The sequence below is a fragment of the Durio zibethinus genome, unplaced genomic scaffold (genome assembly GCF_047325235.1).
Source record: "Durio zibethinus cultivar Kanyao isolate XHJ-2024 unplaced genomic scaffold, ASM4732523v1 HiC_scaffold_2, whole genome shotgun sequence".
NCBI classification, from domain to species: domain Eukaryota; kingdom Viridiplantae; phylum Streptophyta; class Magnoliopsida; order Malvales; family Malvaceae; genus Durio; species Durio zibethinus.
The window spans coordinates 2,922,694-2,940,193 of NW_028323043.1; the positions used below are offsets into that span (position 1 = coordinate 2,922,694).

General features: G+C 30.8%; 2 protein-coding genes across 2 annotated transcripts in view; both read right to left on the reverse strand.

Moving 5' to 3' along the window:
- Positions 1-13,523, reverse strand: part of LOC149506001 (uncharacterized) — a gene marked incomplete at its 5' end in the record, with an annotated part of 92,646 nt that extends 79,123 nt beyond the window's left edge. The window contains one exon of the mRNA XM_089757902.1: positions 12,890-13,523. Within this exon, the coding sequence (XP_089614028.1) occupies positions 12,890-13,523 (634 nt within the window). The remainder of the gene's footprint in view (positions 1-12,889) is intronic.
- Positions 13,524-16,069: 2,546 nt separating this feature from the next.
- Positions 16,070-17,500, reverse strand: part of LOC149506010 (uncharacterized) — a 7,923-nt gene continuing 6,492 nt past the window's right edge. The window contains exons 2-3 of the mRNA XM_089757903.1: positions 16,132-16,937; positions 16,070-16,097 (exon numbers count right to left, since the gene is read on the reverse strand). Coding sequence (XP_089614029.1) covers positions 16,070-16,097; positions 16,132-16,937 — 834 coding nt within the window. The remainder of the gene's footprint in view (positions 16,098-16,131; positions 16,938-17,500) is intronic.

A 17,500-nucleotide genomic window follows, 5' to 3' on the forward strand; every position in this document is an offset into this window, starting at 1 on the left:
ATAATAGAGGTAAGTGAATCAATAAAGTAGCCAAACTCGAAAGAAAAATCATTATTGATGGTCCAAGACCATCCATATTGATAGATAGAACTTCTATTTATTTGCTGAATAGACAGATCGACCGAAAAAATCATAACTATACTTAACAATAAAATATTGGGAAAAGCCCACATACGACGAAGATTTTTTGTTGCCGTCGGAAAAAGTAGGAGTCCCATTCCTATTAAAATAGGAATTGGAAGTGGCACAAAAGGTATGATCCATGAATATTGATATGTATGCTCCATAAAAACTTTTTTCTTATTCTTTCTTAATTAATCGTTTCTGATTCACCGGCTCTTATCTCTTTTGATGGAAAGGGAGCAATAATACAATCAAGATATTACAAAGTTAACTGGAATTTTCTATTATTAATCTTTTAATCTTTCTCAAATATTTCAAAAATATTCAAATTTCGAAGTTAGAAGTAATCAAATGATATCACCGAGTTACTAATGGAAAAAAAAAAATATTCTTTTTTTTTTTCAAAATTATGTATCCTTTAACAGATTAATTACGAGTCTCATTCGAATTTGATTGAAAATGAAAATTGGGCATACTCTCTCTTCGAGCTTGACCAATTACCAATTAATAGAAAAAAATTCAAGTTTGTTTTTTATTAGGTAAATAAAATGGTTTTTTTACATTTTTTTGTTTTGATGTATTTTTCGTGTATAAATGGAGATGTATAAATTATAAATGTAGGACGACAAAAAAAATAGGCAGAGATAGAGAAGGAAAGACTCTTTTTTACGTTTTTTTGATTTCATCAATTCAATTTATATATCATAATAGATCCTAATCTATCCTATAGATTTGAATGGAGATATAAAAAAGAAAGGTACCAATAAATTAAATACAAATTCTTCTTTTTTTCTGGATAGTGTATGGAATATAAATAAAAAAAGGTTATATCATATTTTTTTTTTTTTTTTTTTCTAGAATAGAAGCATTTTATGTTATTTTCCCATCTCTATTTAGTTCTTATGAAATTTATATAGTAGTATATAGATAATTATAATCTAGAAAATCTATTAATCTAGAAAATCTATAGGAATAGATAAATAATGACATAAAGACACCGATCATTTTGTTTTAAAAATAGATGTCTTTGACATCCAACTATAGCACTAAATAACCTTTTTTTTGAATGGCAGTTCCAAAAAAACGTACTTCTACATCAAAAAAGCGTATTCGAAAAAATGTTTGGAAAAAGAAAGGATATTGGGCGGCGTTGAAAGCTTTTTCATTATCGAGATCTATTTTTACGGGTAATTCAAAAAGTTTTTTTGTACGACAAATAATTTTTTTTTAATCTGAATTGGTTTAACTCGAATAAGATACAAAGGTTTTCTTTTTTGAATATCTTTTTTTTTTTCATTTCCGGGATGGGGATTCTCATTTTCCCCATCGCCCCATTTGGTATCTTAGTGTTATAATAATTTGTTATTTTTATAATATTCAATTTCAATTTATAATAATAAATAATTAAATAATTAAATAATAAAAATTTGTATATTTATACTATAGCTATATCGGAGCACATATATATAAGAGCTTTAACTGGGTTGTTGAAACTAATCCATTAAGTTTCAATTTTGTAACTTTATGAATCATTATTTCTCTGAATTACTATATATCCTTCCCTTGCTTTCAACCCAATTGAGAAAACTCCCTTTATAATTTAGTGGATATACAAATAATGTATCAATTTAAAATGATCTAAAAAAATTCTATGTTTGTATAAGAAGATGAATCAAGACATATTTTTAGAATTCGAAATTCGAAATACTTTTTTGAAGTATGGTACAATTATGACAGGAATCGAAACGCTTTTTATATAACGTAACGTGTACAACCCAATATCTAGTTGGTTTGATAAATCCTTAAAACGCAAAATCCTAACGATTAATACAAAGCTATGCAAATTACATAAATCTTTTGAAATCATTGGATGTGGTGCTGAAATTGTGATCTCTAAAAATAATATTTTTTCATTCATTTATTCATTCAATTGATAAGCATTTTTTTTTTTATAGATTCATAAAAATCATATAAAAGAATGAGAGATGAATCATTAAAAAATTAAAATGATAAAGAACATTTTTTTGTTGAATTCTATCTATGAATTGAAGTTACAACTAGTTAGTTTAGTTACAATAGAGGAGTTCTCTTTTAGGAAAACACAAACTATAAAATCTCTGTTGAAATAATTAAATATTAAATTAAATATTAAATAAAAAAAAGGATAATTAAATAAAACGATAAATAATAAAGATTCTTTTTGAACCTTCAAATTGCTATTTAAACGAGTTTTTATTCATCAATTTAAATTAAATGCTTCTTTTACATTTTACATTGAATTGACCCCTTCACCTTCAATCTCGACGATTGAATAAAAAATGGCTTATTATGATTTCGAGCAAGCCGCTATGGTGAAATCGGTAGACACGCTGCTCTTAGGAAGCAGTGCTAGAGCATCTCGGTTCGAGTCCGAGTAGCGGCATAGTATCTTCTAAAAGAGATAGAATAAGTCCTATAATGAATTTAATTCCTGATTTCCATTCCATAAAATCTAGAAACCCTCGCTTTTTTCAGAATTCTTATGATTTTTTCAACTTTAGAGCATATATTAACTCATATATCCTTTTCGGTCGTTTCAATTGTAATTACAATTCATTTTTTAACATTATTCTTATTAGTCGATGAAGTCGTAGGACTATATGATTCATCAGAAAAGGGCATGATAGTTACCTTTTTCTGTATAACAGGATTATTAGTCACTCGTTGGATTTATTCAGGACATTTCCCATTAAGTGATTTATATGAATCATTAATCTTTCTTTCATGGGGTTTCTCCCTTATTCATATGGTTTACTATTTTAAAAAGCGTAAAAATGATTTAAGCGCAATAACCGCACCAAGTGTTATTTTTACCCAAGGCTTTGCCACTTCGGGTCTTTTAACCAAAATGCATCAATCCGCAATATTAGCGCCTGCTCTCCAATCCCAGTGGTTAATGATGCACGTAAGTATGATGGTATTAGGCTATGCAGCTCTTTTATGTGGATCATTATTATCAGTAGCTCTTCTAGTCATTACATTTCGAAAAGCCATAAAAATTATTGGTAAAAACAATAATTTATTAAATCAGTCATTTTCGTTTGGCGAAATCCAATACATGAATGAAAGAAGCAATGTTTTATTAAACACTTATTTTCTTTCTTCTAAAAATTTTTACAGGTATCAATTGACTCAACAATTGGATCGTTGGAGTTATCGTATTATTAGTCTCGGGTTTATCTTTTTAACCATAGGAATTCTTTCGGGAGCCGTATGGGCTAATGAGGCGTGGGGATCATATTGGAATTGGGACCCAAAGGAAACTTGGGCATTTATTACTTGGACCGTATTCGCGATTTATTTACATACCCGAACAAATAAAAATTTGGAAGGTGTAAATTCCGCACTTGTGGCTTCTATGGGATTTCTTATAATTTGGATATGCTATTTTGGGGTCAATCTATTAGGAATAGGTTTACATAGTTATGGTTCATTTACATTAACATCTAATTGAATTGAATAAAAAGGCTAAGCCTAACAAATACTAAGATAGGACAGCGTATATATAAGAAAACTTATTGTAAGCTGTCAAGAACCTTTTGAATCACTCCACTACTTGATTCAAAAGGTTCTAACAAAAGCCAAAGATGTCTGATTAAAATTCAATTTAATTCTTTTACCTTTTTTTACTTAACTTAAACTTAAGAGAAGAAAAAAGACTTCTTTCTTTTTTTTTTCACTGTACAACGAACAATTTTAAAAATCATAGGATTACTTTTTGATTTTTTGTTTTATTCATCAAAACTATCTATAAAAATAATTATATAGAATAGTTTCGACCTTCTCACCTGATAATGAGAGGACAAAATCCGGATAAATACCAATACCTATTACTGGTAGAAAGATAGAGATCGAAACAAATAACTCTCGTGGTCCAGAATCAAAAAAATAAGAACTTTGAGCATTAAATAGCTTGTATCCATAGAACATTTGACGTGACATAGATAATGAATAAATAGGAGTTAATATCATTCCAATTGACATTACGAAAGTAATTAGTATTTTTGGCATTAAAAAATATTTTTGGCTGGTAATTATTCCAAAAAAGACTATCAACTCTGCAACAAAACCACTCATGCCCGGTAATGCAAGAGAAGCCATCGATAAGATACTGAACATCGTAAATATTTTTGGAATCGGAATAGCCATTCCACCCATTTCGTCGAGATAAAAAAGACGCATTCTATCATAACTCGTTCCTGCCAAGAAAAAAAGTGCAGCACCGATAAATCCATGAGATATTATTTGTAAAATAGCTCCGTTGAGTCCCGTATCAGTTATAGAGCCAATTCCTATAATTATGAAACCCATATGAGATACGGAGGAATAGGCTATTCTTTTTTTTAAATTCCGTTGACCAAGAGATGTTGAAGCTGCATAAATTATTTGCATTGTACCCACTATTATCAACCAGGGAGAAAATATGGAATGAGCGTGGGGTAATAATTCCATATTGATGCGAACTAATCCATACGCTCCCATTTTTAATAAAATTCCGGCTAGAAGCATACAAGTACTGTAATGTGCCTCCCCATGGGTGTCTGGTAACCACGTATGTAAGGGTATAATGACAGCAAAAGCAATAAGAAATCCAATATAGAATATGATTTCCAGTGCGACAGGATACGATTGATTAGCTAATGTTTCAAAATTTAATGTTGGTTCATTAGAACCGTATAAACCGATACCCAAAACTCCTATTAATAAAAAAATGGAACCCCCCGCAGTGTACAAAATAAATTTTGTAGCCGAGTACAGACGTTTCTTTCCCCCCCACATGGATAGAAGTAGATAAACGGGAATTAATTCGAACTCCCACATGATGAAAAAAAGTAAAAGGTCTCGAGAAGAAAATGATCCTATTTGACCACTGTACATTGCTAGCATCAAGAAATGGAATAATCGCGAATCTCGAGTAACTGGCCAAGCCGCCAAGTAGCTAAAGTAGTGATAAATCCTGTCAGTAAAATGGGCCCTATAGAAAGTCCATCTATTCCCAATCTCCAGTAAAAATCAAAAAAATTTATCCATTTATAATCTTCCTCCAGCTGATTAATGGATCGTCCAATCGGAAATGATAACAAAATGCATAGGTTGTTAGAAGGAGTTCAAATATGCATATACACATAGTATACCACTTAATTAGCTTATTTCCTCTATGAGGAAGAAAGAAAATTAAAGAACCTGCAGATATTGGTAAAACTACAATTATTGTTAACCAAGGAAAATAATTCGTGGTAAAGACAAGATGCACTTGGACCAGAAAAAACCCGTGCTCAAAAAAGATTTTTTTGAGCACGGGTTTTTTCAGTAAAAAAAAAATAAAATGGATTCAAAATGTATTCAAGTGGGGTTTTCGGGAACGTATCAATAAGCTAGACCCATACTTCGAGTTGTTTCATGCCATAAATAAACTCGAACGCTCAAGAAATCTGTTGGACAAGCGGATTCACATCTCTTACAACCAACACAGTCTTCTGTTCTTGGAGCGGAAGCAATTTGCTTAGCTTTACATCCATCCCAAGGTATCATTTCTAACACATCGGTGGGGCAGGCTCGGACACATTGAGTACACCCTATACATGTATCATAAATTTTTACTGAATGTGACATGGATCTATAATTTTTTGAACATCATAAAATTTCAATCTAGTAAACTTGTAAATGAATCATTATAGTTAAACACCAGATGAATCAACGATTTACCAGAAATTTTCTAATCAATTTCCTTCGGGATCAACTCATAAGAAAGGACCAAGATACTTTGATTTCTTACGTTTTCGAAAACATGATGTAGATTCCAACATATTGGACATGCTAATTCAAATTGGTGAATCTTATAATTTAATATTATTAATATTACTTATTCAACAAAGTTGATTGATTGATACGCGTTGATTTTCTGTTACGATAAATTGAGGAAACAATAGCTGATCCAATAGCTGCTTCAGCGGCTGCAATAGCTATAACAAAAATTGATAAAATATTTCCTTTTAATTGCCGACTATCAAAAAATCAGAAAATGTTACAAAATTTATATTAACCGCATTCAGTATAAGTTCAAGACACTTAAGGGCCCGAACCATATTTCGACTCGTGATCAATCCATAAATACCGATAGAAAATAAATAGGCACTCAAAACAAGTATATGTTCGAGCATCATTGACCAACTCCTTATCAATTTCGATTCATTTAATATGAACAATAATTCAACGGATTTGATTGACTAGAATAGAATATAACAAAAAGAATATATTGGAAATATCTCGAATAAACGAATTTCTATTTTATATTTTATACACGAACAAGAATTCAAGGAAAATAGATGCGATAAGACAGAAAAAGTTTAATTTGGATTGCTTGCTATTCCTAGTTAGAAGATTTATTACTGACGAGCCACAGCAATTGCACCTATCAAAGCAACTAAAAGAATTAGTGAAATGAATTCAAATGGAAGAAAAAAATCTGTTGCTAATGAATTCCAATTTGTTGACTATTACTTATCAAATCTTGTTCTATAATTTGGTTTGATCTTGTAGTCCAAATAATCCCGTACCATGATGTATCTAATATAGTAGTAATTAGCGAAACAAGAATACTTGTACAAATCAACGAAGTAAGGCCATTCCCAATGGTCCACAGATTAAAATTTTTATAATATTCTGAACCATTCATGAACATCACAGCAAATAGGATTAAAACATTTATGGCTCCCACATAAATAAGAAGCTGGGCAGCAGCTACAAAATGAGAATTTGAGAGAATATAGAATAAGGATATACAAACAAGAACCAATCCCAATGAAAAGGCAGAAAAAATTGGATTGGTAAGTAATACCACTCCCAGGCCCCCTAATATAAGACCCGATCCCAGAAAAACTAAAAGAAAATCGTGTATTGGTCCAGGCAAATCCATTATATGTAAAATAAGAGATAAATAAATCGAAATGCTTTTCATGATCTTATTGACCCGACCAGAATTTTTTTTTTATGATACGTTCCTAATTGAATAAAATCCTAATCTATTAGGTGTGAATTGATCTAAGTACAATTATTGTTTCGTTTTTAATTCTTTTTTTTTGTTCGGTTCGAAAGGGTATTTTGTTTTTTGAAACTATATATTTCGAAATAATTACGAATATATTAATAGATTTTCAAGAAAAATGAATTCGAAATTCTTATCAACCAGTTAATTTGTAATTGAATTTTATTTATTGACCAAACAAAGAGTAAAGGCCTCATTCTTTTAAGTCAAACAAATATTCTTTTAACTTAAACCAAAACGGAACCTTAAAAGAATTGGAAATTTCTCTTTAATAGAATAGGAGGTTTACTTACTCAGTTTTTCTTTGAGGCGAATTCAAATTGTTCGAATTGTATAATCGTCAATTACTGACATTGTAAACGGCCCAAAGCAATTTGATTATAATTCAATTCGTGACGGTCGTAAGTAGAAAGTTCATATTCTTCAGTCATTGATAAACAATTTGTTGGACAATACTCAACGCAGTTACCACAAAATATACAAATTCCGAAATCAATACTGTAATTAAGCAATCGTTTTTTTCTAATATCCGTTTCAAATTTCCAATCAACAACAGGCAGATCTATAGGGCATACACGAACACATACTTCACAAGCAATGCATTTATCAAATTCAAAATGGATTCGCCCACGGAAACGCTCTGATGCGATTAATTTTTCATAAGGGTATTGAATAGTTACAGGTAAACGATTTGCGTGGATAAGGTAATCATGAAACCTTGACCAATGTACCTTGCTGCTCGGACTGTTTGGTGGCCATAATTCATGAACCCAGTTACCATAGGGAACATATCGTGAATATCTATGAATAATTTTATGTTTGTTTCTTTCTCTTGTTTGAACCAAGTCATGAATCTCGTATTCTTTTTTTCTTTACAGTGAAAGAAGTTGGAAAGAAGTTGTTAATAATAGATTACCGAGAGAAATGGGTAAAAGAAATTTCCATCCAAGATTTAATAATTGGTCCATTCTTAACCTAGGTAAAGTCCATCTTGTTGCGATAGAAATAAACAAAAACAAATAAGTTTTAGCTAATGTAATAAAGATACCAATTGTCGTTCCAAAGATTCCATTCATTTTATTTATTTCAAATAGCTCAGGGACGAATACGTACGGAATGGAAATATTCCACCCCCCAAGTAAAGAACTGTTACAAATAAGGAAGAAAGTAATAGATTTAGATAGGAAGCAACATAAAATAAACCAAATTTGATACCCGAATATTCGGTTTGATACCCTGCTACTAATTCTTCCTCGGCTTCTGGTAAATCAAAAGGTAATCTCTCACATTCTGCTAGAGAAGAAATTAGAAAAACGATAAACCCTATTGGCTGACGCCACAAATTCCATCCCCAAACCCCATATTTTGATTGCGCCTCAACTATATCAACTGTACTTGAGCTGTTAGATAATTATAGTCGATGATAACATCACTGTTCCCATCGCTAGTCCAAAACCGTACATGAGGTTTTCAACTCATACGGCTCCTCGTGGGTCACAAATAAATTTAAGGACCGAATCAGTATTATTTCTCTTCGTATGGTTGTAGAATAGATAGAGAAAAAATGGATTGGAAGGTCCAAAATTATACCAATGGAATTCTGTCTGCTATATTATGAAGAATAAAAAAAGTGCTTCTGAATTGATCTCGCCCGTTACTAATTTCAATTTTTATTTGTTGAGTAATAACTTAAGCCTTCAATAAAATACTTCTTGTAGAAATATCAATAGATATTTCAACCCATTGTTTCGATTACGAAAAAAATTAAATATTACATTAGCTCATAAATCATGACACAGATTATATCTCTCTATATATATGAAAGAAAGAATAAAAAAAAAAAAATATTTATTTTTTATTCTTTCTTTTTCGTTCCTATTCTTCTTTCTGATCTGAGAAAATTACGAATGGGGGCTTAAACTAAAAAATAGTAAAGGATTATTTCGTTCCTGATAGTCATTACTTTAATCGGTGGATAGGAGCATACTCTGGACCGGAATCGTGGGTAGTACTGCCTACTCATTTCTACTAATTTAAAGCCCCAATTAGTATTCTTTTTATGTTATCCAGAAATATCCTTTTATATAATTACATAATCTCCATTACTAATCCTTTGTGTATTTTGGTGTTCCTAACCATCCACTCATTTTTTTGTTCAATCCCCCGTTTGGTTTGGCAATACATGTATGGGAATCTATACAAAGGATAGCCAAAACTCTATACGGTTGATCTTTTGAGCCCGCTTCAAGCTAGATTGACTAATCAACCCGTCTTGGGGTAAAGACTTCTTCCACTTATGTTTTCTTCCACTTAACTCTTGTACATAGGAAATGAGATTAAATTTTTTTTTGTTTAATTTACTGCGAATTTATAAGCTGCTTTCTTTCACTCATATATAACTATCTAATTTAGTTTATCAACCTGAAGGATAATAAAATAACGAAGATATCTATTCAATCCATTCAGCTTATTTTATAGAACGAAAGAATAGGGAAAAGAAAAGTTTATATTTCAACGAATCGCACGTAGAGATATTGATAAAACACATAGAGTTAATGGTATTTCATAACTAATCGATTGAGCAGCAGCTCGCAGACCACCTAAAAAGGAATATTTATTATTTGATCCGTATCCTGACATAGAAGTCCAACAGGAGCAATACTTGAAATGGCAATCCATAAAAAAATACCGATATTGAGATCGGCTAAAATAAGGCGAGAGCTAAAAGGAATTACTGAAAAACTTAGTAAAATGGATATGACTGCTATAGACGGTCCAATACGAATAAACGAGTATTTCCTCTAGATGGAAGAATATTCTCTTTGAAAAGCAGTTTTGTTCCATCTGCTAGAGCTTGAAGAATCCCAAAGGGCGGCGTATTCAGGCCCAATACGTTGTTGTATTCCTGCAGATATTTCTCTTTCTAACCATACAATTACTAGTACACCTATTGTGATTCCCAATACAAGAGTCAAAATAGGGACCAAACATCCATATGATCCCATAGACCTCTTTTAGGATTCCAATCTGTAAAAGGAATTGATATCTTCTACTTCTGTTGTATAAATTATCATTTCAACGATCAACTTCTCCCATAATGATATCTATGCTACCTAGTATCGTCATAATATCAGCCAATTTCATTCTTTTAACTAACTGAGGAAGAATTTGCAAATTGATAAAACCCGGCGGGCGAATTTTCCATCTCCAAGGAAAACCACTTTGATCTCCTATCAGAAAAATTCCTAATTCTCCCTTTGGGGCTTCCATTCTCGCATAAAGTTCTTGTCTCGGTAATTCAAATGTAGGAGAAGGTTTTTTACTAATGAATCGATATTCAAAATCATTCCATTCTGGATCCCTTTCTCGATCAAAACATCGGATTTCTAATTCTCATAGGGACCCCCCGGAATTCCTTCCAGGGCCTGTTGAATTATTTTTATGGATTCCGTCATTTCACTGATTCGGACTAAATAACGAGCTAATGAATCTCCTTCTTTTTGCCACTGGATTTCCCAATCAAATTCGTCGTAACACTCATAATGATCACTTTACGAAGATCCCATTTGATTCCAGAGGCTCGTAGCATTGGGCCGGATAGACCCCAATTTATTGCTTCTTCTCCACCAATAAACCCCCTACCCCTTCAACTCGTTCTAAAAAAATAGGATTTCGCGTAATAAGTTTTTGATATTCAACAATTCCTGTTAAAAAATAATCACAGAAATCCAAACATTTATCTATCCAGCCATAGGGTAGATCGGCCGCTACTCCTCCGATACGAAAATAATTATGCATCATTCTCATACCGGTGGCAAGCTTCGAATAGATCATATACTAATTCTCTTTCTCTGAAAATATAGAAAAAGGGGGTCTGTGCACCAATATCGGCCATAAAAGGTCCAAGCCATAATAGATGAGAAGCTATACGACTCAACTCCAACATAATTACTCTGATATAGCTGGCTCTTTTAGGGACTTGAATATTGCCCAATTGTTCTGGTCCATTTACGGTTATTGCTCCGTGAACATAGTGGCTAAATAATCCCAACGTGTTACATAAGGCAAATATTGTATAATTGTTCGGTTTTCCGCAATTTTTTCCATTCCTCTGTGTAAATAACCTAATATTGGTTCACAGTCAACAACATCTTCACCATCTAGAGTAACGATGAGACGAAGAACACCGTGCATTGATGGGTGGTGAGGTCCCATATTGACTATCATAAGGTCTTTTTCTGTAGCTGATAGATTCATAAGTTTTTCCTCGATTCATTCTTACATGAATTGTTGAAAACGAAAAGAAGTACATCAAAATGAAAAATATATAAATCGACTAATTCAATCAAATTAACGATTTTTTGATTCCCGAATATCCAACTCACTAATTAATTCTTTATAACGTATGTTATTTTTCTTTGATAAATAAGACAGAAGCCGTTGACGTTTTCCTAGAATTTTACGTAGACCTCTCTGAGATAAATAGTCTTTTTTGTGCAATTCCAAATGTGAAGTAAGTCTTCGTATCTTATTGGTGAAACTGACTATTTGAAATTCAACGGACCCCTTGTTTCTTCCTTTTTTTTCTTGAAAAATAACTGAGATGAATGAATTTTTTACCATAAAACAAAAATTTCTCTCCCCCTTTTTTTGAATGTGAATTTTACTGATCAGTAATAATAATAATTACCATTCATTTTAATATGCACAATGATTTTAAGTTCGTTATGAACTTTATAATTTTTTCAAATAAAATTAATCAATCCGGTTTTCAATCATAATATATGGAAAAATGTACCATTGACGAATTTTCAAACGCGGATACATATGTATCCTTACCATACTGAAACGACTGCCATTATTACTATTAAACCAATAGCGATTCATACAAGCTAAATCTTCTAATCGATAATTGGGCCAAAGAAAGAACTTTAATTTAATTAGTTTCTTTTTATCACTATCAAGATGTTTGTTTTTATTCAAAACTTGACCACAGTTTTTTACATTATTTAAAAATACTGGATTTCTATGCATACCATTTTTATCCCTTGAATGAAAGAAATTCGAATTCGCAATTCTCTCCGGTGGTTAGGGGATAAAATATTTTCAGGAATAAACAAATCATAATGATTTTTGTCTTTATTTTCAGTCATTTTTTGATGTCTTGCAATGGATTCATCAAAATTATTTTTTTCAATATAGTTTTTTTTTTTGCGTCTTTTTTTTTTTTTGCGTCTTTGATTAATTTCATGTTTATTTTTATGAACCAATGAAATACTTATAGTTTGATATAGAATAAATTGTCCATCAATTTCTACATACCGGCGAATTGGTTCGATAATCAATACTCCTTTTTTGAGTAGTATTGATAAGTTAAAAGTAACTTATCCGCCGAATCCATCAAAATATCCAGATTCGTTCCTCCTCTTCTAACAGAGTATAGAAAAGTTTCATTCATATTTATCAGGCCAAGAATGAAAGAATATGCTTTGATATTTTTGATTATTTTTTCATCGAAAGAATCAGCATCCCATCCGAATTGAAAATACAAATACTTTTGTAGGAATAAACGAGCTTCTCTCTTGCTCTCGTCTTCCTTTCTATGTTTTTTTGATTTACCAGAATCTTCTTCAACATCTTTTTCTTGATTGTCTGATTTACCTTTTTCTTGATCTGATTTACCTTTTTCTTGATTGGATGATTTACCTTTTTCTTGATTGGATGATTTACCTTTTTCTTGATTGTATGATTTACCTTTTTCTTGATTGGATGATTTACCATAATCTTCTTCAACATCTTTTTCTTGATTGTATGATTTACCTTTTTCTTGATTGGATGATTTACCATAATCTTCTTCAACATCTTTTTCTTGATTGTATGATTTACCTTTTTCTTCATTGTATGATTTACCATAATCTTCTTCAACATCTTTTTCTTGATTGTATGATTTACCTTTTTCTTCATTGTATGATTTACCATAATCTTCTTCAACATCTTTTTCTTGATTGTATGATTTACCTTTTTCTTGATTGGATGATTTACCTTTTTCTTGATTGGATGATTTACCATAATCTTCTTCAACATCTTTTTCTTGATTGTATGATTTACCTTTTTCTTGATTGGATGATTTACCTTTTTCTTGATTGGATGATTTACCATAATCTTCTTCAACATCTTTTTCTTGATTTGAGAGAACGGATCTAAATTTTCTTTTTTTTTTTGCATCTGATACAAGATCCTCTTTTTTTCCATTAAAATTAAAATTGAAAAGAAGTAGTTTTATTGGTATGATCCATGGTTCAACCTTATATGCATTATATAGTAGCACAAATTCTGGGAAGAACCAAAGTTCCAGATTCGATATTTGATAATTATTAAAATTATTAATCACAGTCTTAATATTTTTCTTACTCTTGGTACTGGTTTTCTTACTCTTGGTACTGGTCTTCTTACTCTTGGTACTGGTATCGACCCAGGACTCAATATCGGTCTTATTTCTAAGACAAAAATTAAGAATTCTCCAATTAAAAAATTTTCTATGCGAAAATTTCCCCGTTTTCCCCGTTTTCCCCGTTAGATAATTATGGATAGGAATATCCCCCAATATATCAAAAAATTTTCGTTTATCCATGTTGTAATTATAAGGAATCTCTTCCCTCTTATTTACTTGTAATGGTGATCCATAAGTATATGAGTCCCTCATATCTTGATATATAATAAATATATATGATAATAAATTATATCTATAGTGTTTTTTAAAATTATCTTTTTTATATTTTTGTTCTTGATTCCGTTTTTGTTCTTGATTCAGTTTATATTCTTGATTCAGTAATGAATTCGCTTGAAAATCATTTTTTTTTTCGTAATGTATTAATCTTTCTTTTTCATCTGAATCCCATTTTGTTAAATCTTTATTTTGAGCCATATAGTGTTGATTGACTCTATTTCGCCATTGTTCTGGTACTAATCTAAGCCATATACTCTGAACTAAATCGTATTGATAATCGTATTGATAATGACTCCTTAACCAGTTTTTCCATTCCTTTATTCCAGAGATTTTTTGTCTTAACCCATAATGATGTTTTAATTGGGAATGAGATATTCCTTGTTCTTCAAAATAATCTTTTATTTCATTTTTAAGAAAAAGAGATGTTCCGTGATATTGAAGGATAGGTTTGAATTTAATAACTTGGGTTGTGATAATTTGTAAAATACATATGCTTGTGAGAGGGAGGATAAGTCACAAAAAGCTTTTGCATTTTGATTTCTAATATTCGAAAGTGAGTTTTTATATTTTTTATAGTTGAAATAAAATGAATTGTATTTTTATTTGGTTTATTAATTCTTCTTGATTTGCTTCATTATTGTAAATGAATTTATCAATCATTTTTTTGTTGATTCAAGAAAAAGTTGTGGATTGGGTCTTGGAATATTAATGATATATTTAATGATATATAGAAAAATATCTATGTATATCTTTTGAATAAAAAGTTTTATAAATAAATAGAATTACGGATTAATCGAATATTTCTTCTTTTTAATATTTTCCAAAATTTTTTTGATGATTCTAATTTCTTGTCTTTTATAATTTTTCTATTTGATTTTTGATTGTGTTTGTTCTCTCAGTCAGATCTTTTATCTTTTTTTCTGTTAATGAATAATTTGTCCGCTCCATAGATTGAATTTGAAGGGATGATTCGTCAATCATCTTATTACTGATTATCGAATCTTTTTTAGTTTCGCCCAAATCTTTTTTAGTTTCGCCCAATTCTTCTCTCAACTCCAAACTGGATTTCTTTTTGAAAGTTTTTTTATTATTCCCTTTACAAATGGAATTTTTGTTTCTCCTGAGACTTTTCGAAACAATTTTTTTCCTTTTTTAAAAATTTTCCATTTTTCACTTTTTTTTCTAGTTCGTTAAAAATAGGCTGAAAAAACGAAGGCCGTCTTCGAGGAGGACCGCAAGGTAAGTCACTTTCCAGTCCACAAGCTGTTAAAAAGCAAAAATCATTCTTTTTAACTTTCTTTTTTTTCATTGGATCTTTATGCTTTTTTTTCATTGGATCTTTATGCTTTTTTTTCATTGGATCTTTATGAGAGGGTTTCAGTTTAGATCCGCGCCAAGGTTTCAGGCGAAAAGGATATAGGATCTTGATCTGGATACCTTCTGATAACCAATTTTTTGGAAAGTCTTTTGTGGAGAATTGAAGACCATTATAAGTGCATTTAACATGTATTTCTCGCTTCCAACCCTTGAAATCCGTGGACCACTCAGGAATTTGAAATAATAATACGGACAATGTTTTTAGCTATTATCAATGAAGTAATAGAATATATTTTCTAAAAATCGATTGGGCTATTAACATGATGCCCCTTGGTCCTTGACCAAAAAAGACGATATCCCAAAATTCTGCTGCGTCCAGCAGGAAGTCATCTGCCTCTGACTCTTGTCTTCTTTTTTCTTTCTCTTTTTGTCTCCTTTTTGTATCTCTTCTATGCTTTCTCTTCTTTTTTCTTCCTCTTTGTCTCTTTCTTGTATCTTTTCTATGCTTTCTCTTATCTCTTCGTCTTCTTCTCTTATGTCCTCCTCATTTTCTGTATAATCAGAAATTTGTGATTCTTTGTTTTTCCATATCCAATTTCGAGATATTAGTTTTATCAGCCAAGAAATATCAGAATACAAAGATCTGAACACTCTGAAGAAGAGGCTGTCTACTCTGTCAAAAAAAAGTGGGGAATGCACATTTGATTGAAACAGTTCCCCATTAATTATTTTACGTCTTTGGGCACGCACGGCACCTTTTATTATGTCTCGACGAAAATTCGGTTCTGGCGAATATTCCATCAAAGATAGGTCGTTTTCTATATCGTTTGGTAGAAAAAAATCATCCTTTAACTCCTCCTTAGAAAAAACTATTGCGTACCGGAAGATTCTTGAACGAATTGCATAATCTGTTATCATGTGTTCCTCGCCTCCTCTATGGTGTTGTTCGAAAATGTCGAGTAGTTTGTATGACCATCGAGGAACTTCTTTACTTATTTCTTTTATTCCATTACTTATTTCTTTTATTCCATTAGATTTTTTTATAATTGTTTGATTGTCGGGATTAGTTATAACTATATTGCATAAAAATTTCAAAATTTTGACTCGATCCTCGGAATCGATATTTCCCTGTTCTTCTTCTGTTTCTGTCAATAAAGAAAGTTCTTTTTCTGTTGATAATGATTTGAGTGTATCTATTGTCTGTTCATCTTCTGTTTCTGTCAATAAAGAAAGTTCTTTTTCTGTTGATAATGATTTGAGTGTATCTATTGTCTGTTCATCTTCTGTTTCTGTCAATAAAGAAAGTTCTTTTTCTGTTGATAATGATTTGAGTGTATCTATTGTCTGTTCATCTTCTGTTTCTGTCAATAAAGAAAGTTCTTTTTCTGTTGATAATGATTTGAGTGTATCTATTGTCTGTTCATCTTCTGTTTCTGTCAATAAAGAAAGTTCTTTTTCTGTTGATAATGATTTGAGTGTATCTATTGTCTGTTCATCTTCTGTTTCTGTCAATAAAGAAAGTTCTTTTTCTGTTGATAATGATTTGAGTGTATCTATTGTCTGTTCAAATTCGTAATAATCAGTAGCAAGAAGTATAACATGAATCTTATTTATCCAAAACGGATCCGTGTTTGTTTTTTCACTTAAAGGTGAAAACAATTTTTTGATTCTTCCGCGGTAGGGTCCCTGCAAGAAAGGATCATATATTTTAGGCAAGTATTTTATTTTAGTTTCATTATTAGTTTCATTATTAGTTTCATTATTAGTTTCATTATTTCTTTTAGTTTCATTATTTCTTTTAGTTTCATTATTTCTTTTAGTTTCATTATTAGTTTCATTATTAGTTTCATTATTAGTTTCATTATTTCTTTTAATTTCATTATTTCTTTTAGTTTCATTATTAGTTTCATTATTAGTTTCATTATTAGTTTCATTATTAGTTTCATTATTAGTTTCAGTAGTAGTTTCTTCATTATTAGTTTCATTATTAGTTTCATTATTAGTTTCATTATTAGTTTCTTCATTAGTTTCATAATTAGAAAATCGAGTCCTTTTTTCAAGTATGCCCAGATCAAAAGATTCCTTATATAAATATTCCTTATCTAAATATTCGACTCTCTTTATAAACTCCTTACTTAAATTTATTCTTTTTAGTTCATTGATAAAACTCCAATCAGTATACGATTCGTCAGAAAACAATTCTTCTGGTGTGAAAAAATCTATTTGTTTTTGTACCATTTCTCCAAAAG